Raw genomic sequence first — 26,512 nt, forward strand, 5'->3', positions numbered from 1 at the left:
GGAATTTAATGTTGGCAAGTGTGAGGTGGTCCACTTTGGTAGGAAGAATGGTAGGAAGGACTATTACTTACGTGGCGAAAAACTGCAGCAGGCGACGGTGCAGAGGGACCTCGGGGTCCTTGTGCATGAGTCGCAAAAACCCAGCCTGCAGGTGCAGCAGGTGGTCAGGAAGGCGAATGGGATGCTGGCCTTCATAGCGAGGGGGATTGAATATAAAAGTAGGGAGGTCTTGCTGCAGCTGTATAGGGCATTGGTGAGGCCGCAGCTGGAGTACTGTGTGCAGTTTTGGGTGCCGCACCTGCGCAAGGATATTTTGGCCTTGGAGGGAGTGCAGAGGAGGTTTACTAGGCTGATACCGGAGTTGAGGGGGTTGAGCTATGAGGAGAGGCTGAATAAACTAGGCTTGTACTCGTTAGAGTTTAGAAGAATGAGGGGAGATCTCATTGAGACATATAAGATGATGAATGGGATGGATAGGATAGAGGTGGAGAGACTCTTCCCGCTCAAAAAAGACAGTAGGACTAGGGGGCACAGCCTCAAGATAAAGGGGGGGGCGGTTTAGAACGGAGTTGAGGAGGAACTTCTTCACTCAAAGGGTGGTGAATCTCTGGAATTCTCTGCCCGTTGAAGTGGTGGAGGCTGCCTTGCTAAATATTTTTAAGAAGCGGGTTGATGGGTTTTTGATAAGAGAGGGGATTAAGGGTTATGGGGAGAGGGCGGGAATGTGGAAGTGAGCCACGACAGATCAGCCATGATCTTATTGAATGGCGGGGCAGGCTCGAAGGGCCAGATGGCCTACTCCTGCTCCTATTTCTTATGTTCTTATGATTCCTGGCTTGGGTCACTGTCTATGTGGAGTTTGCACATTCTCCTTGTGTCTACGTGGGCTTCCTCAGTAAGAAGTCTCACAGCACCAGGTTAAAGTCCAGCAAGTTTATTTGATAGTAAACCGGTTTCCTCCCACAGTCCAAAGATATGCAGGTTAGGTTGATTGGCCATGCTAAAATTGCCACTTAGTGTCCTGAGATGTGTAGGTTAGAGGGATTAGCCGGTAAATGTGTAGGGATATGGGGGTAGGGCCTGGGTGGGATTGTAGTCGATGGTAGTCTTTCTGCACTGTCGGGATTCTATATCGTGAAAAATAAGGGTTGTACTCTTCAGCCCTGCAGAACTCCACTGGGAGTAGCTTTGCTTGTTATTAAAATGCCAGTCCCTACTTTTTGTTCTTGCCATTAAGCCAAATTTAGATCCAATTTGGGGTTTTAGTTTTCTGACGTCATGTCAAAGGCCTAGCGAACATCAAACCAGATTGCATCAAATGCAGTGCCATTGTTGACCCTTCTTGTTACCTCAAAACAACATTCATGACACTCCCTTAACAAATCCTTCATTAATCCTTGCCTTCCTCAACGGCAATCATTTTTATCAGAATTCTTTCCAATAATTTGTCCACCACCCAGATTGGGATTGGTCGGGCCATAATTGAGTGGAGTGGGAGGATTTAGTGGTTGGATGGAAGGGGTAGTGTATGACTGGCAAATGAACAGATTGCAGCAAGTGTGGGAGAGGGGCTTCTGTCCCCAGGATATATGGAGAACTTAGTTAAAACCTATGTGTGTAAAATAATTTTTTACAAAGTGTCTTTCAAATAGAGTTCAGATTTATGTTATGTATTACTAAATGATCGGCATTATATAGCTGTCTTAACAACATAGCAAACTTCAACAACATAGCAAATTTTACTATGCTCCTTCATTGTTGTTTCTGTTTTATTGGCATCTGGCGGTCACATTGATTTTCAAGAGTTTATTTTTATATATATACATTTGTTCATAAGATGTAGGCCTTGCTGGGATGGCCAGCATTTGATGTCCATTTTTAATTGCTCTTAGAAAGATGTTGAATTAGATTGAGGTAACATTGGAAAATAGTTTGTGAATCACTTCTGTAGTTTTTTGCTTCACTTGGTGCGTATGTAATTTTAAAAAAATCATACTCTCTTGTTAGTATCCACCTCATCCCATATTAGAGCTGCGCTTCTCCCAGAGGGCTGGGAGAATCTTGCAGCGGGTAATGCATGCGATTCACACGTTCCCGCCACAATAACATCTCCCAATGCAAGATTTCCCACGGTATCAGATCCGTGCTAGAAATTGGCAGGGAGGCGTGATAAGTATTTAAATAGTTATTTCAATGTAATTTGAATGTGATTAGCTGGGCTGGGGCTGAAGTCTTCAGGCCCACGAACAAACCCCCGCCAGTATGTTTCATTCCAGTGAGGATTACTCTAGCTCCCCACTAACAGGGAACTAGCGGCCCAACCCTGCGGAGTAAATGGGGGGGGCACATTCAGGGCTCCCCAGGGGTCATGTGGTGGGGGTGGAACCCTGTGGGCATGGGCACCCTGGCACTACCCAAGGGGTAAAGTGCCACCTGCTGGGGCAGGTGGTTGGTATTGTGAGTGGCGACGTGGGGGCTGGAGAGATGAGGGCAGGCCGGGAAGAGGGGGGTTTGGGGCTGAGTCTGGGAATGGTCAGGGGAGGGCAGCGGTTGGGCTGTGGAGTTATGGGAGGGCTGGCTTTGTGAGGCTGGCCAGCAATGAGGAGGGCAACAGATAGGGGCCATTGCACATGCGCTGATCTGTCAGTGCCATGCACAATGGCTCGCTCTATGCACTATTTTTTGTCACTTCAGCGGGAATAGGCCGCAGTCCCTGAAATTTAATGATATTCATGCTCTGCAGTGTACTGAGTGTGGGAGGTTCTTCTCTGAATTCCTACCAAAAAAACCAGTATGAATTACTCCAGTTATCACCTGAATCCAACACTTAAGAATTTTTTTGGTAGAATTCCACCTTGCATGCGTTAACTGCATTGATTACTAATAATGTTGAAGTCGCTTTGTGATGTTATACAAATACATTGGTCCACAGTTTTGACAGCAATAAAAGGTAAACAACTGGAAAGCTAAAGTTTACACCCACTTGAAGACTCCCAATTCCACTTACCTCTGGTGTAGAAACATTTGCATGTCACTACGTATAGAATCATGTCTTTTTTCTGTAATTAAAAAAAATCAGAACTTCTGTCATTGAATACTAATTTTCAGATTTTTTGTCTTCAGCTGTTCTTACCCCTGGTGTTATTAATAGTGTCCAGATTATTGTGCATATAATACTCTGAATTGCTTTCAACACTATAGATTATTTTGTATTATAGTACAGAATGTTTATTGTAATACTGATCGTGACCATTGTAGTTCTGATTATGCTCAGTACTGTGTAGATTAATTCAAGCATTGGAACTGAAGTTAGAGTATAATACTGTTAACTGAGAATATCAAAAATTGTGATCGCGGTTTAGGTTTATTATTAGCGTAATGATTAGGGTACAAGTTATGGTATATGATCTTTAGGTACCTTGCCTTAATTATGTTATCAGTTTTTATAGTGTTGTCCTTTCCATCAAATGTATAAAGTTGAGTTTGGAGTGAGAGTTCTGGCTGAATTTATTCTTTTTCTACTTCAAGAAGCACTGAGGGATATTGTAACATCTAGTTTACCATTTTGCTGAATTCAAGCAAAAGACTAAAGTTCAAGTCAGTTATTTATCCTGTCTCTGTGGCTTGATAGAATACCATAGAAGGCATATATAGTGAATTATCAGAAGATTTTAGAATCTAAAGATTTAAGCTTTGGTAAAGGTAGAAAGCATAACGGGTTGCACATTAATGAAAAATGAAACTATTTAAACATCTATTTCTGCTTTCAGTTTTTTATCTTGTGGAAATAAAACAATGCATTATAATTAGTGCCTACTGTGTCACAGTAAATACTGTTTTTAGTGACATGTTAAAATTATTTATGGCAAAAATAACACCTTTCTCTTCCTTTGCAGCAAAGAACATTATTCTTGCAGGCATAAAGGTAGGGTGAATCTTAACTTTTGATTTGTAAGTTTTCAGATGTTTAAAATGTTGCTATTATTTCTTCTAGCTTTTGTCTTAGTTTTTCCACTTGAGAAGGGTCTTAAAGGAGACAATATTGGCTGAAAAGTTCAAGAATGTGGCAGGTTAATTTTGCCCCATGCCAGTTTTAGGAAATGCAGTTCATGGGCAGGGAACCGTTCTGTCGTGTAACTATTAAACATGCAAAGTTCAGCTTTCCAACTGAGCTTTTCTCTTCCTTCAGATGCACTATTTTTAATTTACCCTTAACATCAAATCTAAAAATCATTTGCTTACACAGTTATTTTCAAATTTTATTTCTCCAGTATCAACATTTTAGAATAAAATGTTTTGCACTGTAATGATACAATTTTTCTTTCAAATTTCTAACCAAATTTAAATTGGGATTTATTGTATGCTTAATTTTAGAAGGCAACCAGACTAGTTAGCCTCTAAAGTTGGTGAAAATAATTCAAGATTGCCTCAATGTTATTGATTTCAAAACATATTTGAGTTCCTCCCAAAAAAGTCAAAACTATCACTTTGAAAGATAGGAGAAAGGGCACTACAAAGGAAGGAAATATTAGACATCCCCAAGCAAAGATTTATGTTAAAAGCTGAACCTATTAACTCGAGGAATATTTCAGCAAGTTTGTGATCAACCTCTATCTTCTGTGTGGTCAGTAATGACTTTGGTAATCTTAATTTCAAGTCTTTTAATTTTTAACTATAGAATCTAGAACCTACGGCACAGGCAGGCCCTTCGGCCCAAACTGGTCTATGCCAACGAAAATGCCCATTTAGGCTAACTCCATTTGCCTGCATTTGACCCATATCCCTCTAAATGTTTCTTCCAAATGCCTTTTAAATGTTGTCAATTTCCCAGCCTCAACCACTTCCTCCGGCAGCTCATTCTATGTACGTACCATCCACTGTGTAAAAAAAAAGTTGATCCTCGGGTTCCCACTAATTCATTCCTCTCTTAACTGAAACCTATGCCCTCTACTTCTTGATTCTCCAACCCTGGGAAAAAGAGTGCATTCACCCTGTTGATGCCTCATGACCCTCTGGAGACCCCTCTGTCTTCTACACTCCAAAGAGAAAATGTCATCACCTGTTTAATCTCTGCCTTGAGTCCTGGCAACATACCTGTAAATCTCTTCTGCACCTTCTCCAGTCTAATAACAAACTATCTTAAAGTAAATAGCAGCTTACCTTGTCACAAACATTTAAACCCAATCAACTTCCACCCAAAGAATAAACCTCTTGTTTAACTGTCCACAGTGCCATCAGTGGTGGTGATTGCAAGTCTACAGCTCCCTAATCTAAGTTAACTCTCAAGTTACAGTGAAATGAAAGAAAGTAGATGAGAAAGCATTTAAGTGAGAGTGTGCCAGCAGTGAAGGTACGTGGGAGGATTCACCATTGAGTAACATTTCCAGCATACGAGCTGAGAGGTCTTTCACATATCCTCTAAGATACAGTTTGGGAGCACCTGATCTAGCCTGAAGGTGGCAATGGCACTAGATGAGTTGAGGTAGGGGTGAGGGGCAATTAAATTTTGTAAACGTAGGAGTAGGCCATTTAGCCTTGGGTGGGGAAAGATTTAAAAGGGACCTTGGGGAAACTTTTTTCACGCAAAGGGTGGTGCATATATGGAATGAGCTGCCAGAGAAAATGGTTGAGGTAGGTACAACAGCAACATTTAAAAAAACATTTGGGTAAGTACATGGATGGGAAAAGATTAGAAGAATGTGGGCCAAATGTGGGCGGTTGGGAGGAGCTAGGAGAGCACCATGGTGGCATGGACCGGTTAGACCGAAGGGTCTGATGATCATTAAAAATCTTTGCAATTATGTTGTTGTATTGCTCTATGACTCTATCAATATTTCTCAGTAATTTTATGCTTCTGTCTACACCTGTTACAAAACTGCCAGCAAATTTGGATATGTGGCTTTCCAACCCTTCCATTGTCTCAGTCATTAATAAATATAGTAAATAGATAAAACCCCAATAAGGATCCTCGCAGGACACCACTAGTCACTTCGTGCCCACTATTCTTACTCAGCTGAGTACTTAATGTTTAGTAATTTCCCTTCAGTTCTATGAGATTCAACTTAAGCTAGCAGTCTGTCTTAACAAGAACTTTATCAGATGTCATCTGGAAGTCCATATAAGTGAAAGACTGTCCCCTTTCCACTACTTTAGCCACCTTTCCCTATCCACTACTTTAGTCACCTCTTCAAAAAAAAAATTCATTCAGATTCATCGTACATGATCTGACCTTTACAAATTCATGCTCTCTCTCTGAGCTGAAAATGTTCAAGGTATTCAGTTACTCTTGTCCTCAAATATGGACTTCAATAATTTCACAACTATAGACTTGAGACTAACTGATTTATGATTCCTTGGTTTTCTCCTCAAAAAGATGGAGTAACTTGCATAATTTTCCAATCTAAAATAACAGTTCCCAAATCAAAAGAACTTTGGAACGTTACAGTTCACCTGCAATGTCATTCTGCAATGGCAAGACAAGACCTCCTGGATGCATCCCTGCTCGAAGCATTGGCATCTTATCAACTGTCATTGTCAGGAGAAAAGACAGGTAGAGTGAACAAGGCCATGTGTGGTGCTGACTGCTGGACAGATCACAGGCTCATTGTCTCCAAAATGAGGCTTCACATCAGACCTAAGAGGTGACCACAAGAAAGCAAGGTTATGAAAAGAATCAATGCGGCCAAGCTAAAGAACCCCAGCATAGCTTCAGCACTGGCTGAAGACTTAGAAGTCAAGCTTGCTGACCTACACCTCGCAGGCGGCGCTGAGGAACGCTTCAGGGATGCTGTCCATTCATCTGGACTGAAGATGCTCGTGCCCTGTACCCAAGGTTTGATGAAGAGATACAGGCTCTACTTGTTGAAAAGCGCCGTCTTCATTGTGTCTGTCAGAACGATCCATCATCAGCTGCCAAGAAAAATGTTTTTACCAGTGCTTGCACGACAATCCAGAATAAATTGCGTAAAATGCAGGATGCTTGCCTCCAAAAGGACTAGAGCACCTCTACAAGAGGAAGGGCAATCGGCAAGTATGCGATAACCACTGAAGAATCTTGCTGCTCTCCATCACAGGAAAAACCTTCACAAGAGTCCTGCTAAATTGGTCACTCATCTGGAGCTGGGCCTGTTTCCAGAGTCACAGTGTGGCTTCCGCAAAGGTCACGGGACTATTGACATGATTTTTGCTGCGCGCCAACATCAGAAGTGTCAGGAGCAGAATCGTGAGCTCTACATGACCTTTGTTGAACTCGTGAAAGCCTTCGACACTGTCAGCCGACAAGGCCTGTGGAGGATCATGTCAAAATTCAGTCACCCTGCCCCAAATTCATTCAGATGGTATGCCAGTTCCATGATGGCATCATGGCCAGAGTACTGGATGGTAGAGAATCCTCTGAGGCATTCCCAGTCACCAGTGGCGTCAAGCGGGGCTGTGTGCTTGCACCCACACTGTTCAGCATGATGTTTACTGCCATGCTGAATGATGCCTTCCAGGACAGTGTTGCTGGAATCAATCTCAAGTACAGAGTGGATGGGAAGTTCTTCAACCTGAGGAGACTTCAAGCTATTACCAAAGTGAGAGACTGTTCTGAGAGACTTCCTGTTTGTCGATGACTGCGCCCTGTTTACTGGCTCAGATGTGGAGATGCCGGCATTGGACTGGGGTAAACATAGTAAGAAGTCTCACAACACCAGGTTAAAGTCCAACAGGTTTATTTGATAGTAAACACCACAAGCTTTCAGAATGCTGTTCCTTCATCACGTGAGTGGAGAGCTCTGATCTGAAACAGGCATATAAAGGCACACACAGTTTACAGAATACTGATTGGAATGCGAGTCTTTACAGCTAATCTGCTAATCAAGTCTTAAAGGTGCAGACAATGTGAGTGGAGATAACATTAAGCATAGGTTAAAGAGATGTGTATTGTCTCCAGACAGGACAGTAAGTGAGATATTGCAAGTTCAGGCAAGTCATGGGGGTTACAGATAGTGTGACGTGAACCCAAAATCCAAGCTGTCGTGTGTGGAACTTGGCTATCGGTTTTTGCTCAACAACTCTGCGCTGTCGTATGTCCTGAAGGCTGCCTTGAGAACGTTTACCTGAAGATCAGAGGCTGAATGCCCATGACCGCTGAAGTGATTGCCAACAGATAGGGAACAGTCCTGCCTGGTGATTGTCGAGCGGTGTTCATTCATCCATTGTTGTAGTGTCTGCATGGTCTCCCCAATGTACCATGCTTCAGGACATCCTTTCCTGCAGCGTATCAGGTAGACAACTTTGGCCGAGTTGCAAGAGTATGTGCCATGTACCTGGTGGGTGGTGGTCTCATGTGAGATGATGGCATCCATGTCGATGATCCGGCATGCCTTGCAGAGATTGATGTGGCAGGGTTATGTGGCGTTGTGGTCATTGTTCTCCTGAAGGCTGGGTTGTTTGCTGCAGACAATGATCTGTTTGAGGTTGTGCGATTGAAGGCAAGAAGTAGGGGTGTGGAGATGGCCCTGGCAAGATGTTGGTCTTCATCAATGACATGTTGAAGACTCCGGAGATGTAGTACCTTCTCCGTTCTGGGGAAGTACTGGACAACGAAGGATACTCTGCCCACTGTGTCCTGTGTTTGTCTTCTGAGGAGGTCGGTGTGGTTTTTTTTTGCTGTGGCGCGTTGGAACCGTCGATCAATGAGTCGAGCACCATATCCTGCTCTTTGTGAGGGCATTTTTCAGTGTCTGGAGGTGTCTGTTGCGATCCTCCTCATGTGACATAATGTGTATACGGGGGGCTTGTACTTGGGTGATGGCTTCTTCAGTGTGTTTAGGGCGGAAGCTAGAGAAGTGGAGCATCGTGAGGTTATCTGTGGGCTTGCAGTACGGTGAACTGCTGAGGTGACTGTCCTTGATGCATGTATCGAAGAATGCAACCGATTCTGGAGAATAGTCCATGGTGAGTCTGATGGTGGGATGGAACTTGTTGATGTGGTGGAGGCTACCTTGCTGAATATGTTTAAGTCACGGGTAGATAGGTTTCTGATAGACAAGGGATAGACATGGGGAGAAAGTGGGAAAGTGGAACTGATCCACTTCAGATCAACCATGATCTTATTGAATGGCGGGGCAGGCTCGAAGGGCTAGATGGCCTACTCCTGCTCCTATTTCTTATGTCAACATGTAGTTGTTTTCAGTGATCACCATGAGTCCAAAGGAAGAAAATGGCTTGCCTAAACTTGCAACATCTCACTTACTGTCCTGCCTGGAGACAATACACATCTCTTTAACCTATGCTTAATGCTACCTCCACTCACATTGTCTGCATCTTTACGGCTAAGCTGCTATTCAAGTTTTAAAGACTTGCATTCTAATTAGTATTCTGTAAACAGTGTGTGCTCTTATATGCCTGTTTCTGAGCAGAACGCTCCACTCACTTGACGAAGGAACAGCGTTCTAAAAGCTTGGGGCGTTTACTATCAAATAAACCTGTTGGACTTTAAACTGGTGTCGTGAGACTTCTTACTGGCTGAGAGCCAGAGATGCAAGTCAGCATGGACAAATTTTCCATGGCTTGTGACCACTTTGGACTCACCATCAACATTATAAAGACCAAAGTCATGCACCAGCCTGCTCCTCATGCACTGTACACAGAACCCATAATCACAATCAAAGGGCAGAAACTACAGGCGGTGAACCAGTTCACTTATCTTAGCAGCACCCTCTCCCAAGCAGTGACTATTGATACAGAAGTTGATACTTTGCAGAATAGCAAAGGCAGGTTCTGCTTTCAGTAGACTGTGCTCCACTGTATGGGAATGTTATGGAATCAGCCCAACAACAAGACTCGGTCTATGGCACCGTGAGCCTCACTACCCTCCTGTATGCCTGTGAAATGTGGATTGTGTATCGAAGGCATGCAAGACAACTCAATAATTTTGGCATGACTTGTCTTCTCAGAATATTATGCATCAGGTGGCAAGACAAAGTACCAGACACTGGCGTGTTCTCTAGAGCAAGTCTACCATCAGTCCACACCGCCGATGAGAGCGCAGACCCAGTGGACAGGTCATGTCATCTGAATGCCAGATGAGCGCATACCCAAGCAGCTCCTCTTTGGGGAGCATTCTGCTGGAAGACGCTCGCACGGAGGGCAGAAGAAACATTGAGGCCTCCCGGAAGTCACTTGACATCGACACGACCACCTGGGAAACACTGGCACAAAACCGCCCTGCCTGGCGCTGCCTCATCCACAAGAGCTGTCAAGCTTATGAAGCAAGGTGTATTGCTGAAGCACAACTTAAGCGTGAGCTGTGCAAGTCCAGAGCCACCGGCGCAACAACTACAGTGTCTACACAAGTCTGTCCAATGGGTGCCAGGACATTCTGTGCCCAAATTGGCCTGATCTTCGGACACACCATATCCAGGCTCAAAATCACTAATGGTGTCGTGGTCCTCATCGGCGATGATGGACGAACAACAATATTCTGCAATATCCTTGTCTATTTCCTTTAAAATCTTGAGATGGAAAGCATGTTGTCTTGAGATCCTGTCTCTGTCATTACTAATTTGTTTGGCATGCCCAGCCTTCTGAGCTTTTTCACCTGCTATTAATACTGATGCAAAATAGTTCTACAATATATCTGTCATTTAGAGTCATAGAGGTTTACAGCATGGAAACAGGTCTTCGCCCAACTTGTCTATGCTGCCCTTTTTTTAAAGCCCCTAAACTAATCTCAGTTGCCTGCATTTGGCCCATATCCCTCTATACCCATTGTACCCATGTAACTATCTAAATGCTTTTTTAAAGACAAAATTGTACTTGCCTCTACTATCACGTCTGGCAGCTTGTTGCAGACACTCACCACTCTCCGTGTGAAAAAATTGCCCCTCTGGACACTTTTGTATTTCTCCCCTCTCATCTTAAACTTATGCCCTCTAGTTTTAGACCCCCCCCTACCTTTGGGAAAAGATATTGACTATCTAGCTGATCTGTGCCCCATATTATTTTATAGACCTCCATAAGATCACCCCTCAGCATCCTATGTTCCAGAGAAAAAAGTCCCAGTCTATCCAGTCTCTCCTTATAACTCAATCCATCAAGTCCCGGTAGCATCCTAGTAAATCTTTTCTGTACTCCTTCTAGTTTAATAACATCCTTTCTATGTTAGGGTGACGAAAATTGCGCACAGTATTCCAAGTGTGGCCTTACCGATGTCTTGTACAACTTCAAAACATTACAACTTCTGTATTCAATGTTCTGACTGATGAAACCAAGCACGCCGAAAGCCACCTTCATCACTCTGTCCACCTGTGACTCTACTTTCAAGGAGCTATGAACATGTACCCCTAGATCTCTTTCTTCTGTAACTCTCCCAACACCCTACCACTGACTGAGTAAGTCCTGCCCTGGTTCAATTTACCAAAATGCATCACCTGGGTATTCCCCCAGGGAGCAGCGCAGCAGACGTCAGCAAAGGTTGTTTCACAGGCTTCCCACTGGGCACGATGGCCTCCACGCATCTCCCAGCCCATGATTTTCAGAGTCATCATCTCTGAGCCAGAAATTGGTGCTGAGCTGATTGATATGCTAATTGGTATTTCAATATCATTAGCAGGCCTGGGATTGAAATCTCTGGGCCCATTAGCATCTCCTCCCTCCCCTGCTGGCCTTTACAATTGCTCTCCATTAACAGGGAACAGGTGGTTGACCACGCTGGAGTAAAGAGAGGCCATTGACGTCCCCTGCAGAAGGTTGGGGGTTAGGGGCAGCGTGATCCTTGGACAATGCCAACCTGGCTCCCTGGCACTGCCCAAGGGGCAAACTGGGAATGCCCAAGGGGCACCATGGCACTGCATACCAGATATTGGGCTGTGCCGGAGAGACAGGGTCTGTTGGGGAGGCAATTGGTGGGGGTGGGGGTTCCCATTGCCACTCTGCAGAGGGAGGGAAGAGGGCAGTTGTGGTGGTGGATTGGGGGGATGTCCGGGGGTGGGGGGGAAAACGGGACTGGCTAGATGGGGAGTGGAGGGACATTGGGGCTTGCACAGGGAAGTTCAGGAGGCCAGCATTCAGAGGGTGGGGGATTTGGTAGGTCAGTGACTGGGAGACCGGCAAAATGGGGCCACTGCGCATGTGCCCATCTCAGCATTGACACATCAGCACATGCGCAGTGGCCCACTCAGCACTGTGCAGGGCGGGCGGGGGCAATACCCCCCTCACCCCTGCAGCGTTGCTCCTTTAGCGCCGCCGCCCCCCCCAGCCCAGCCCAGCCCAGCCCAGTCACGGCCCCCAATACGATTCCCGGGCCAGCCCTGACTTCCCTCATCCCGGAGTGCCCAGCCCCCCCCCCCCCGACCCCGCAGTGGCCATCCCCCTCATCTTGGTAGGGATAGGCTCCACCCACTTATTTTCGGAGGGGTAACTGCTAGGGCACTCTGTGATGTACAGGAGTGTTGGAGACTCAATCTAAAAATCACGCTGAAAGAAATTGGTGGGAGCTATCACAAATTTCACACAAACTTAGAATTTTTTGGGAAAATTCTGGCCGAGATGTTTGAGAGTTCAAAGGGATTGATCATAATGGGTCAACCCTGACAGCAACTATATTTCAGCCATTAATCATGTGATTTATGACAATAGGTACTCACTTGTCAGAGGTTAGCTACCTGGTCAACAGTGGTCTTTATGTACATTCAAGAGGTTTGTTGATCGATAGAAAATTATGATTCAGTCTTGGGGAGGTTCTTTTATTGGACTGGGATGGAATGCTCCTGATGGTTTTTAGCCCCACATGCATACCTGCACTGATTTTGGGAGTGGGGGGGGCGGGGTGTTCTTTTATTGGACCTGGGATGGAGTGCACCTGATGGTTTTTGGTCCTACATGCATACCTGCACTGGCTTTGGGAGATGGCGCTATCCAGCCTTATCCTGATTCTCAAGGGTGAAAATACTGTGTGCATATGCATTAAACCAGAGCTCAGGAATGTGATGTCTGGAAATGTCCAGAATCATGATCCCCAAGCCAGGCCTATATGTTAAACAAGGAGCTTGACAATACATAGAACATAGAACATTACAGCGCAGAACAGGCCCTTCGGCCCATGATGTTGCGCCGACCAGTTACAAAAACAATGACCCACTAGCCTATACCAATCCCTTTTCGTCCATAAACCTATCCAGAGATCTCTTAAACGCCCCCCAAACTAGACGCATTTACAACTGCAGCAGGCAGGGCATTCCAATCCCTCACCACCCGCTGGGTAAAGAACCTACCCCTGACATCCGTCCTGTAGCTACCCCCCCTTAATTTAAAGCCATGCCCCCTCGTGCTAGCTTCCTCCATCCGAGGAAAAAGGCCATCACTATCCACCCTATCTAAACCTCTAATCATCTTATATGTTTCAATAAGATCCCCTCTTAACCGCCTTCTTTCCAACGAAAACAACCCTAAGTCCCTCAGTCTCTCCTCATAGGACCTCCCCACCATACCAGGCAACATCCTAGTAAACCTCCTCTGCACCCTCTCCAACGCCTCCACATCCTTCTTGTAATGCGGGGACCAGAACTGCACACAGTACTCCAAGTGCGGCCGCACTAGAGTAGTGTACAGTTGCAACATGACGCTGCGACTCCTAAATTCAATCCCCCTACCAATAAACGCCAAGACACCGTATGCCTTCTTAACAACCTTATCTACTTGATTCCCAACTTTCAGGGATCTATGTTCACATACACCTAGATCCCTCTGTTCATCCACACTATTCAAAGTCCTCCTGTTAGCCCTATACTCGACACATCTGTTGCTCCTACCAAAGTGAATTACCTCACACTTCTCCGCATTAAATTCCATCTGCCACCTCTCGGCCCAGCTCTGCAACCTATCTAAGTCTCCCTGCAGACTATGACACCCTTCCTCACAATCTACCACACCTCCAACTTTGGTGTCATCAGCAAATTTACTAATCCACCCAACTATACCCTCATCCAGATCATTAATAAAAATTACAAACAACAGTGGCCCCAAAACAGATCCCTGAGGCACACCACTCGTAACTGAACTCCATGATGAATATTTACCATCAACCACCACCCTCTGTCTCCTATCTGATAGCCAATTCCTGATCCAACTTCCTAGATTACCCACAATCCCATACATCTGCATTTTCTGCAGAAGCCTACCATGGTGAACCTTATCGAACGCCTTACTAAAATCCATATATACCACGTCAACTGCCTTGCCCCCATCCACCTCTTTGGTCACCTTCTCAAAAAACTCAATAAGGTTAGTAAGGCACGACCTACCCGCTACAAAACCATGCTGACTATTTCTAATCAATTCATTACACTCCAAATAACTATAAATCCTATGCCTAATAATTTTTTCTAAAACCTTGCCCACAACAGAAGTAAGACTCACCGGTCTATAATTCCCGGCAAAGTCTCTGTTCCCCTTAAACAATGGGACAACATTCGCTATCCTCCAGTCCTCCGGGACTACACCAGAGACCAATGACGACCTGAAGATCAGAGCCAGAGGCTCTGCAATCACCTCTCTAGCCTCCCAGAGAATCCTAGGGTAGATCCCATCCGGACCAGGGGACTTATCTATTTTCAGCCCCTCAAGAATTTCCAGCACATCCCCCTTATCAACCGTAATACTGTCTATTTTACACCCCTGCAACCCAATGTCCTCCTCAGCTATATTCATGTCCCCCTGCATGAACACCGAAGAGAAATATTGGTTCAATACTTCTCCAATCTCCTCCGGTTCCACACACAACTTCCCCCTGCTGTCTGTAACTGGCCCTAATCTTGCCCTGACCAACCTTCTGTTCTTGACATACCTATAGAACGCCTTAGGATTCTCCTTAATCCTATCAGCCAAAGTCTTCTCATGTCCTCTTTTAGCCCTTCTCAACTCACTCTTCAACTCCCTCCTAGCCAATCTAATACATTACCAGTGGAGGGATAGAGAGAAGACTTGGAGAGGAATTGCTAAGTTTCACCATTTGTACTCATTGAAAGCTGGTCCCACGTTTGCAAACAGTGTTGTTGAGGAGTAAAGTGTGCATGGTGAAGAAAAGGGGGACCCAGAGAGATTTTCTGAGGAATTCCAAAAATAATGGTATTGGGGTAGGAAAAGAAGCTCCTGTAGGGGATGTTCTTAATACAGCCTGATAGCAAAAGTGAAATTTGAATTTGTCATAACACCATAGAGGCGAAGGTCTCATCACCAAAAGCTACTTCAGCAGGGAGACTGACACAGCTGCTTTAAATAGGGAGCATGAGGCTTCCGGATTGAGTCCTCATTGATGGTCCAATCAGGGAGTTCATACTCTAGCAGGCCAACCTCATTTGCCTGACTGAAGTCATTATAGAGCTCATATTTATCAGCATTTAATATATCATCTCCTATCAACAAAAAAAAAGCTTGATGAAAATGGAATAAAGCTAGCACTTATTTTAATACAAGCATAAACTGGAATATGTTTCAAAATTTTAACATGTTTATAAATGACATTTCCAGTGATTTATTAATTTCCTGAATCATTGTGTGCCTGATGGCATAAGAGTTTTGGTGCGGTCCTTTATTAATTAGAGCTTTTGTCGCACTTTTTTTTTCTGACATTGCAAGATATGAATACAAGTCCCTAAAACTCTTGTTACTTAAATCTGATATAAAGAAGGCAAACATGCTCAATTTTCACATCCTGTTATGATCAATCTAAATTTTAAAACAAAACTCAGGAGGAAAATTGGAAAGCAGAAGCACCAGAGATTCTGTCAGTTGGAAAACAGCTTGCTTGCTTCAAGAAATTGAAATAATATTTTTGAGTCTAGCCACAAATCAAAGTCTAATGAATGTCCTTAAGTTTTTGGGCCATTGTCTCCTAAAAGAACAACAAATTTATGTAACTACATATGTAATTCCATATAGGTAATATGTATGGGGCAGCATGATGGCACAATGATTAGCACTGATGCCTCACAGAGCCAGCGACCTGGGTTCAATTCCAGCCATGGTCCCTCTTGGTGAAGTTTGCATGTTCTCCCTGTGTCTGCATAGGTTTCCTCTGGGTGCTTCAGTTTCCTCCCACAGTCCAGCAAGTTAGATGGATTGGCCATGGTGAAATGTGCAGAATTACGGTGATAGGACTGGGGAGAGGTAGGACACACTCAGAATCGGTGCAGACTCGATGGGCCAAATGGCCTCATGCGAGACAACACATTTGCCAGATATCCCGCATTAAAGCATTGACTACTCTGTAAATATACTTCATTAGTTGCAAAGAATTTGGGATATCTTGTGTTTATGTAAAGTGCTATTTAAATGCGAGGTATTTCTTTTTTCCCCCTCCCTTTTTTCCTACTCCTTCTGTGATAAGGTTTTAAATAGTTCGGTGGAAAATGCGATGTCAGCCTTGTGAAGTTACAACACTGTTTGCATGCCAAAGAGCATAAGAGTGAGCATAGACAGAGCTAAACCATTCCACGACCAGGAATTTGGGTATAAGCTGTGCAGTCCTGTCCCTTCCAGTTCTGCCCTATACAGTTATGAATGGCGTGGACAATTAAACAACTCACTGGAAGAGTTTCCACAAAAAATCTCCATCCTCAAAGATCATTGCAAAAGCATTGCTAACCCATTTGCAACAATCTTCACCAGAAGTGCCAACTGGATGATCCACTTCTGCCTCCTCTGGAGGTCCCCAGCATCAGCCTTTAGGTAGTCTTCAGCCAATTCAGTTCATTCCACTTAGTATTAAGAAACAGCTGAAAGCACTGGACACTGAAAAGGCTGTGGGGCCTGACAGTATTCCAGCAATTTTACTGAAGGCATGTGCTCCAGAACTTGCCAAGTTCCCAGCCAAGCTGTTGAATACAGCTGCAATACTGGCACCTCACCAGCAAAGTGGAAAATTGCTCAGGAGAGATGACTATGTGGCTCAAAGAGTGGTGTGGGAGAAGTGGATTTTGGTTTCTGGGGCATTGGCATCATTACTGGGGAAAGTGGGCGCTGTACTGTTGGGAAGGCCTGCAGCTGTACCATGCTGGGACCAGTGTTCTTGCAAACTGCATAACTAGGGAAGTAGAGATGACTCTAAGCTAAATGGGGAATGGTTCTGGAGAGAGGATATGCAGACTTACAGCGCATATAAGCATGGCAGTGTTTCAGGCAGCTATTAGATAATGATAGCCAGAATGTGACATGAGGGACAGAGTGTACAAATGTTTTTAAAAAAGCAGCAAAAAGGGTCAAAGGAGCAAAAAATGGTTAAAAAGGACAAAGTTAATGGCTCTTTACTTAAAGCACGTAGTTTTTGGCACAAAATAAATAAAGTAATGGCACCAATTGAGGTTAATGGGTATGATCTTACAGCCATTGCGGAGACATAGTTACAATGAGATCAGAGCTAGGAACTAAATGTTCAGGGGTATGTGACTCTTAGTAAGGACAGGCAGGAAGAAAAGTGGGCTAGAGTAGCTTCTTTAGTGTGAGATGGAACATGTACAATAGAAAGTAATGATCTTGGACCTGAAGGTGCAGAATCCATATGGGTGTGAGCAAGAAATAACAAGGGGAAGAAGACGCTGGTGAGAGTAGCCAAAAGATCCCCTCAATAGTTATACTATAGGATGGAGAATAAATCAGGAAATAATGAGGCCATGTTAAAAAGGCAGTCCACTAATCATAGGTGATTTAAATCTTCATGTGGATTGGGAAAATCAAATTGGTAGAGGTAACCACGAGGAAAAATTCATAAAACAATATGCTGTGGATCCAGTCATTGTTCAGGCTATTTTGAATCTGGTCATGTGCAATGAAGCAGGATTAATTAACGATCTCACAGTAAGAGATTCCCTAGGAAGCAGTGATCATGACACAGTAAAATTTAGCATTCAGTTTGAGAGTGAGAAACTTGGATTGGAAACAACTGTGCTAAACCTAAATAATAAGGGTAATAGCAAAGGAATGTGGACATAGTTGGCTGGATGGACTGAGAAACGAATGTAGCAGACAAGATGATTGATCTGCAGTGGCAGACATTTATGAAAATAATACATGACCCATAACAAAGATTTATCTCAGTGAGGAAGAAAGATTCTCAGATGATTAACCAAGGAAGTTAAAGTTGGTATTAACTGCAAGAGAAAAAGCAACATATAATGTGGCAGAGGTTAGTGGTAAGCCAGAAAATTAGGAAAGTTTTTAAAAGCCAACTAAGGATGACCAACACATAATAAAGCAAGAAAATAAATTGAAGGCAAACTAGCAAGTAATATAAAAATGAATGTCCAGAGCTTTTTTAAATATATAAAAAGGAGTATAGAGGCCAAAAGTGAACATAGGCCCCTTAGAAAATGAGACTGGGGAAATAATAATGGGGAACAAAGAAATGGCAAAACAGTTAAATAAATACTTTGCATCAGTCTTCTTGGTAGAGGACATCAGTAGCATTTCAAAAATGCTAAGTAAATCAAGGGATATAAAGGGATCAGTGCTGCAGCCACAATCAATTGGGACCCCACAAAAGACTGCTTAATAAAGTAAAAGCCCAAGGTACTGGGGTTAGTATATTGGCATGGATGAAGGATTGGCTAACTGATAGAAGACTGAGTTGGGATAAGATGGGCATTTTAGGATGGCATTCCCTAACAAGTGGAGTGTCACAGGGATCAGGGTTGGGGCCACAATTATTTACAAAGTATATTAACGAATTGGATGAAGGAAGTAGAAGTACTATTGTCAAGTTTGTGGATGACACAAAGGTAGATGGGGAGGCAAGTGGTGAGGGTGAAACAAAAGGCCCTATTTTACTTCTAATTCTGGGCAGACTTGAATCTGAGAATGTTTCAGATCCGACTTTGGACCCGTTCTCCAGCGCCCCTATACGACCTCTGTCCGCAGTCATATTTGCAAGCCCGAATTGCACTGCACAAGCCTGCAGGTTGGGCTTAACCCACCCAAAACCCCGCAGCTCCAACAGCACATGTGCAGAAAAGAAAATGATAGAATGTGGCTGCCCTACCACATTGCTCCCAGGCTGGATAATGCCTCCATAGACATTGCCCTACCCGCTATAACATCACTGACCCCCTAACCCGCCACCCAGAATGATCTCAGGCCCCCCCTCCTTCCTCCTACCGATCTCAAGCAAAGTGGCAGCGGACCCCCCTTCCCCCACCTAAAGATCTCAGGCAGAGTGTGCAGTTTTGGTCGCCACACTTGCGGAAGGCTATATTGGCCTTGGAGGGAGTGCAGAGGAGGTTCAGTAGGCTGATACCGGAGATGAGGGGGTTGGACTATGAAGAGAGACTAAATAGACTAGGTCTGTACTCGTTGGAGTTTAGAAGGATGAGTGGGGGATCTTATAGAGACGTATAAGATAATGAAGGGGATGGATAGGCTAGAGGTAGAGAGATTCTTCCTGCTCAGAAAGGACAGCAGGACTAGAGGGCACAGCCTCAAGATAAGGGGGGGGGGGACAGTTTAGATCAGAGTTGAGGAGGAACTTCTTCACTCAAAGGGTGGTGAATCTCTGGAATTCTGGAGGCTACCTCACTAAATGTATTTAAGTCACGGGTAGATATGTTTTTGATAGACAAGGGAATTAAGGGTTATGGGGAGAAAGTGGGAAAGTGGAACTGATCCACTTCAGATCAGCCATGATCTTATTGAATGGCGGGGCAGGCTCAAAGGGCTAGATGGCCTACTCCTGCTCCTATTTCTTATGAGTGGTAGTGGATACTCCCCTCTCCCAGGTGATCTCAGGCAGAGTGGCAGCGAGATTCACACTCTACCCTATGGTTATCAGGCAGCATGATGCCTCTTACTCCCACCCTGGACCCTCCCGTACAAGGCCCCCATCTCCTCTGGACTCTGATGGCTGTGTGACATCTTCCTCTCTTTCTCCTGTCCCCAATCATTGATGCACTGATCCTTCACCACCCCCCTCCCCATGAGCACACCTGCAAGTGGTCACTTGCTTTCCCCTCAATGTTAACAAGCAAACTGCATGTAACTTGCTGGAATGCTCTGCCAAACTGCCTGCAGCTGATCTGCCCTAACGAGGGGCACCTCCATTAAAAACTCAAGAATGGACAGGCAAGCAAGCATTCCCGCACAAAATGTGCGCATGACCAGCCCCCTAATTTTCTGAGGGTGACTTTGGGAGTCTACTGGATGCAGCAGAGGCAAGGCGGAACACCCTCTACCCAGCACTGATTCCTGAGGAACACCACTTGTCATGATGTGGAGAGGTTGGACTAGGGTAAACACAGTAAGAAGTCTCTCAACACCAGGTTAAAGTCCAACCAGTTTATTTGATAGTAAACCTACAAACTTCCGGAAACGTTGTTCCTTCGTCAGATGTGTGGAAAGTTCTGATCAGAGAAGGGCATATAAAGGCACACACAGTTTACAGAATACTGTAAATATTGTAATACAGAATACAATATTCTGTAAACTCTGTGTGCCTCTCAGCTGCTGGAGATGCAGCAACAGAGCCAGAGAATGCAGGAGGGGCTGACTGCCACACTGGACCACTTGCGAGGCTGTTGGGAGGAGTCCCAAAGCTTTCAGGTGGACCAGCTGTTGCCTGTCTTGCAGCTTCTCAGGCCAACACTGCAAGGGTGGCATCTGCAGTGGAAAGCCTGGTGCAGGGGATCCTCACCATACGTGGCAGGCTCCAGGTGATGGCTGAGTCACAGCGGCCACAGCAGAGTCCAGAGGATGCGGCCGAGTCACAGCAGGCCACAGCTGAAGGACTGATCAGGCTTCTCGGGATTCTGCGGCTCATGGATTAGAGGCTCAAGAGCTTGCAGGATACCCAGCAGGACAGCCCTTGAGAACATGGCTCGATTGCAGAGGGTCGTGGCTGAGGGCTTGCAGAGCGCGGCGCAGTCTCAGAGGGCACTTGCTGTGACCATTGAGAGGTGGCCCCACGTAGGGCTCGACCACTATGGGTAGGACACAGGTGATCCTCCAGGACTGGCAGTGTCAGGTAACGCAGGAGCTTCTGGAGCTCACTTCAGAAGCACTGCTGTCCCATGAAGTGACCCAGGGAGGAGGAAGGCCTCGAGTCCATGCCCTGGCCAGGAGACTGTGGCTATGGCTGCACTTTGTGACTCCCCTCTTCCTGATCCTGTGGCATCTCGGGGCAGTGGGATCAAGAGGGTGTCATGGAAACATCCCAAACACCTGAAAGTAGGCCAAAGCACTCAAGGTCCAGGGCCTCCAGAGGACGCCTGTCACGTGCACCACAGGGAATGGGAGACAGCTGACCCCCTCCACCTCCGATGTACATTCTGGGGATTCACTGAGACATAGTGATAGGCCATGTAAGATTAAGAAGTTGTAGTTGCACTGGTTAGAAAGATATTGAAGCACCTTAATATTTTCTGTTCACAAGTTTTTATGTTAGAACGTCTTATTTAAACATCTTTATTGCAAATAAATGCTTTTTCACCACCCACCTTGATTAATTTGTCTCGAATGTGAATCCTTTTCCATTGATGATCGCCAGAAGGAAGTTTTATGTTGATGTCAGTTGGGGAGGCCCCTCAATGTGGTGTCACTAAGAAAAGGAAGCCTTTGGTTCCCCAGATCCCATGAGTGATTCCTTCCCATCCCCCACCCCACCTGCCTCAGGGCCCTGTATGGGGGTTTCAGATCCCTTACCCACTACACAGACGTAGACCCAGGTGCCAGCATGCATGCTGAGCTGAGCTCAGGTAGGAGTCAGACTAGTTTGCACCAGAGCATCATCATTATAGTGCTTAGCGAGTTGTCATCACCCTTCTGCCTTCCACATAACTTGCTAACATGGAGTACCTAGACCCACTACTACCATTCTGGTGTGACAGTGTTGCAGGATGTAGAAGGAATTTTGATGGAGGAGGGGGAAATGGACCCACAGACACAAACCCCTAACAAGTGATCTGCCTGGTGATCAGGGCATCCCTTCCACCCTCCTGCCTCATTTGGGCTGCCATCCCTCCAGCACCTGGTTGGTGTTCCTCGGCATGTTGTTCTTCTTCCTCCTCCACCTGCTGGTCATCCTGACCCAGCGACAGCTGGCTGGTCAGCCTTCACATCCTCCCCTTCCTCCTCCAATAGGTCACCTCTCTGTAGAGCCAGATTGTGCAAGGCAGTACTATGGAGGATAAGATTACTGGGTTGTATCGTAGGGCCTCGTCAAATCAGTCCAGGAACCAGAATCACATTCTGAGGAGCCCAATGCACCTTGCCACTATCACGCGGGTGGCTCCAAGGGCCTCATTATAGTGGGCCTCTGCTTCAGTTACAGGCCACTGCACAAGCATCATCAGCCATGTCCGAAGTGGATAACCCATATCACCCAGAAGCCACCCCTGCAGCCTGGGCTCCTCCTCAAATGCCTCTGGGATGTCAACTCCTGACAATGAAGCTGGATGTCTTGCATACATAATATTCATGTTATGGTCGCACTTGAGTTGAACATTCAGGAAAGTGGAACCCCTTTCTGTTGATGAATCTCCGCGGATTCTGTGGGGGACCTTGAGGGCAATGTGTGAGCAGTCGATGGCCCCCTGTACTTTAGGCATCCCCACAATGGTTGCTAACCCTGCAGCCTGGGCTTCCTGAGAGGCCTGCCCAGGTTAAATTTGATGTACTGTCCAGCCCAGACATACAGGGCTTCTGTGACATGCTTGACACACGTGTGCATGGCTGATTGAGAGAAGACACAGACATCTCCGTTGAGAGTCTGGAAGGAGCCAGTCGCATAGCCACGGAGAGTGGGTCCTCCCCACCTCTAGGTGCCAGTTCCAGCTTCTGTAAGTGGTAAGTCCCAGGCCTCCTGTGTTGCGGTTCTTTCTCCAGCTTCTCCTCAGCTCCAGCAGCAACCTAAAGAATAGTAAGATTGATTGGCTACATCGCAAAAGCTCTGAAGGTGGAGTGGGCATTGGAAATGGAGAGCAACACATGTCGAGATTAAGGAATGCTGCTTGTCCCTGGCATATCAACAGCCACCGCCTCCCCCACAACTCCCTCAGCCACAGGCTTTCCTCAATCACAATACCCGCTCCCCCCCCTCAATTCCCCCAGCCACGTTCTTCCCACAATCACAGCTCCTTGAAAAATTGAGAGGTTGCAGCAGTGCAATTTGCAAGGGCTTTGTGCACATCCTTCAGCTGGAAATGAGCTGTGTGCGATAGGGCTCAGCATCACCACATGATCCAAGGTCAGTGCTGCAAGTCAGACATCGGAGACCCTGCTGAGCAACTGCCTCCCAAGCCCCCACAAACTCTCGGAGCTGCCTCTGACCTGAAAAAGAAAATGGCTGCAGCACAAGGAACAGCTGTGAGCAGCAGAGAGCCGTCAGATGCTATGCACTTACCTCTTAACTAACCCTCACTGATGGAGTGTCCAAATTGGACTTTTATGGAGCATGTCTTTTTCGCCAGTTCTGGATTGGGGAATACGGTGATAAGGGGGGAAGTATTGGTCATGTTGGCTGTGTAACCTATTAATTCAATTTAAATGGTCAATGTGCCCTCTTTGGATGTGGTGCTGCTTGCTTCCATTTTCAGGCCTTTGTAAAGGGGGGGGCTGGTGTGGATCGCGCAACTCATCTCACGCCCAGTTTTACCAAGTTTGTGCCTGAAAACGGGTGCAATACCATGGTAAAATTGGGCCCAAAGAGTCTACAGAGGAATATAGGCAGGATAAATGAGTAGTCAAAAACTTGGCAGATGGAATATTATGTTGGAAAATGTCAAGCTATACACTTGATAAGAAGAATTAAGGAGCTGAATAATATCTAAATTGGGAAAGACTGCAGAAAGCTGTGGCACTGGGGTATTTGGGAGTCTTCACGCATAAAGCACAAAAGTTGGCATGCCAGTTCAGCAGATAATAGGGAAGGAAAACGGAATGTTGGCATTTAATTCATAGGGAATGAGGTATAAAATGGGAAAGTCTTGCTAAAACTGTACAAGGCATTAGTTAGACCACACCTGGAATACTGTGAATCATTTTGGTCACCTGAACTAAAGAAAGATATATGGCACGGTGGTAATCCAGAGAAGGTTCACTAGGTTGATTCCGGGTATGCAGGAGTTTTCTTACAAGGAGAGGCTGAGCAGGCTTGGGCCTGTACTCATTGCCGTTTAGAAGACTGAAAGGTGACCTTGCAGAGGCATAGGATTCTCAGGAAACGTGTGAGTAGATGCTGAAAGACTGTTTCTCCTCGTGGGAGAGTTTCAGACCAAAAGACATAATCTCAGAGTAAGGGGTCGCCCAATTAAGATAGAGAGGATTTTTTTCTCTGAGGGTAGTGAATTTATGGAATTCTTTACTGCAGAGGCCAGTAGAGGCTGAGTTAATTATGTTCATGGTTGAGATACAGATTTTTAAACAATAAGGGATAAAATGGTTTTAAGGATAAGGAAGCAAGTGGAATTGAAAATCATCATGTCAGATCAGGCATGATCTCATTGATTGACAGGGCAGACTTGATGGGTTAAATGGCCTACTTTTGTTCCTATGAACTATGATCTTACAGCGATGTTTCGCACACACAAAACAGAACAAACCCAGCATAGCCTATTAGTCTGCTCTGAATCATCATTATCGTGATGGAAGGGGTCAGCAACAGTACTATGAAGTAACACTTACTTAGCAATAATCTGCTCATTGACACTCAGTTTGGTTCCAAAAAGCCACCTCAAAGGCTGACCTCATTACAATATTGGTTCAAACATGAATGAGAGAGCTGAACTCCAGGTGTGAAGTGAGAGTGACCCTCCTTCACATTAAGGCAACATTTGACTTAGATGTGGCATCCAGGACCCCTAGCAAAACTGGAGTAAATAGGAATCAGGGGAGAAAACTCTCTACTGGTTGGAGTCATACCTCGCATGATGGAAAATGGTTGTGATTGTTGAAGGCGAACCTTAGTCCCAGGACTTAACTGCAGTAGTTCCTCAGGGTATTGTCCTAAACCCAGCCATCTTCAGCTACTTCATTAATTACTTCATTAATGCGCATCAAGGTAGATAAATCGCTAGGACCTGATGAAGTGATCCCAGGACATTGTGGGAGGCTAGGGAGGAAATTGCGGGTCTCCTAGCTAAGATATATGAACCATCGTTAGTCATGGGTGAAGTGCCTGAAGATTGGAGATTGGCCTTTGTTTAAAAAGAGCTGTAGGGAAAAGCCTGGGAATGAGAGGCCGGTGAGCCCCACACCTGTGGTGGGTAAATTGTTGGAAGGTATATTGAGAGATAGGATCTGCAGGCATTTAGAGTTGCAAGGACCAATTAGGGACAGTCAGCATGGTTTTCTGAGTGGAAAATCATGTCTCACAAATTTTATTGAGTTTTTTGAAGGGATAACCAAGAAGGTAGATGGGGGCAGTGTAGTTGATGTTGCCTGTGTGGACTTTAGCAAGGCTTTTGACAAGATACAACATGGTAGGTTGTTGCATACGGTTAAATCTCACGGGATCCAGGGTGAGGTATATAAATGGATACAAAATTGGCTTCTTGACTAAAGCCAGAGTGTGGTTGGAGAGAGTTGTTTTTCAACCTGGAGGCCTGTGACAGCGGTGTGCTCAGGTATCAGTGCTGGGTCCATTTTTATTTGGATGAGAATATAGGAGGCATGGTTAGTAAGTTTGCAGATGACATTAAGATTGGTGACATAGTGGACAGTGAAGAAAGTTATCTCTGATTGTAACGGGATCTTAACCACTGGGGCCAGTGGGTTGACGAATGGCAGATGGAGTTTAATTTAGACAAATGCGAGGTGATGCATTTTAGTAGATTGAACCAGGGCAGGACTTACACAGTTAATGGTAGGGCGCTGGGGAGAGTTACAGAACAATGAGATGTAGAGGTACATGTTCATAGCTCCTTGAAAGTGGAGTCACAGGTGGACAGAGTAATGAAGAAGGCATGCTTGGTTTCGTTGATCAGAACATTGAATACAGGAGTTGAAATGTCTTGTTGAAGTTATACAAGACATTGGTAAGGCCACACTTGGACTGTATGCAATTCTGGTCACCCTATTATAGAAAGGGTATTATTAAACTAGAAAGAATGCAAAAAAGATTTACTAGGGTGCTATTGGGACTTGATGGACTATAAGGAGAGACTGGATAGACTGGGACTTATTTCTCTGGAGCGTAGGAGGCTGAGGGTTGATCTTATGGAGGTCTATGAAATAATGAGGGGCATAGATCAGCTAGATAGTCAATATCTTTTTCCAAAGGTCAGGATGTCTAAAACTAGCGGGCATAGGTTTAAGGTGAGAATGGAGAGATACAAAAATGTTCAGAGATGCAATTTTATCACACAGAGGATGGTGAATGTCTGAAACAGAGATAGTAGTAGAGGCGGGTACAATGTTGTCTTTTAAAAAGCATTTAGATAGTTACATGGGTATGGTGGATATAGAGGGATATGAGCCAAATGCGGGCAACTGGGATTAGCTTAGGGGTTTTCAAAAAAAAAAGGGTGGCGTGGACAAGTTGGGCCAA

The 26,512-nt window shown here is 45.1% G+C and overlaps 1 protein-coding gene across 2 annotated transcripts in view; it reads left to right on the forward strand.

Moving 5' to 3' along the window:
• Positions 1 to 26,512, forward strand: part of uba6 (ubiquitin like modifier activating enzyme 6) — a 236,257-nt gene that overhangs the window by 39,063 nt on the left and 170,682 nt on the right. For both annotated transcript variants that reach the window (XM_080188556.1, XM_080188557.1), the window contains one exon: positions 3,897 to 3,925. In XM_080188556.1, coding sequence (XP_080044682.1) covers positions 3,897 to 3,925 — 29 coding nt within the window. The remainder of the gene's footprint in view (positions 1 to 3,896; positions 3,926 to 26,512) is intronic.

Source organism: Carcharhinus amblyrhynchos, chromosome 5 (assembly GCF_965287045.1).
Source record: "Carcharhinus amblyrhynchos chromosome 5, sCarAmb.v2.hapA, whole genome shotgun sequence".
NCBI lineage: Eukaryota > Metazoa > Chordata > Chondrichthyes > Carcharhiniformes > Carcharhinidae > Carcharhinus > Carcharhinus amblyrhynchos.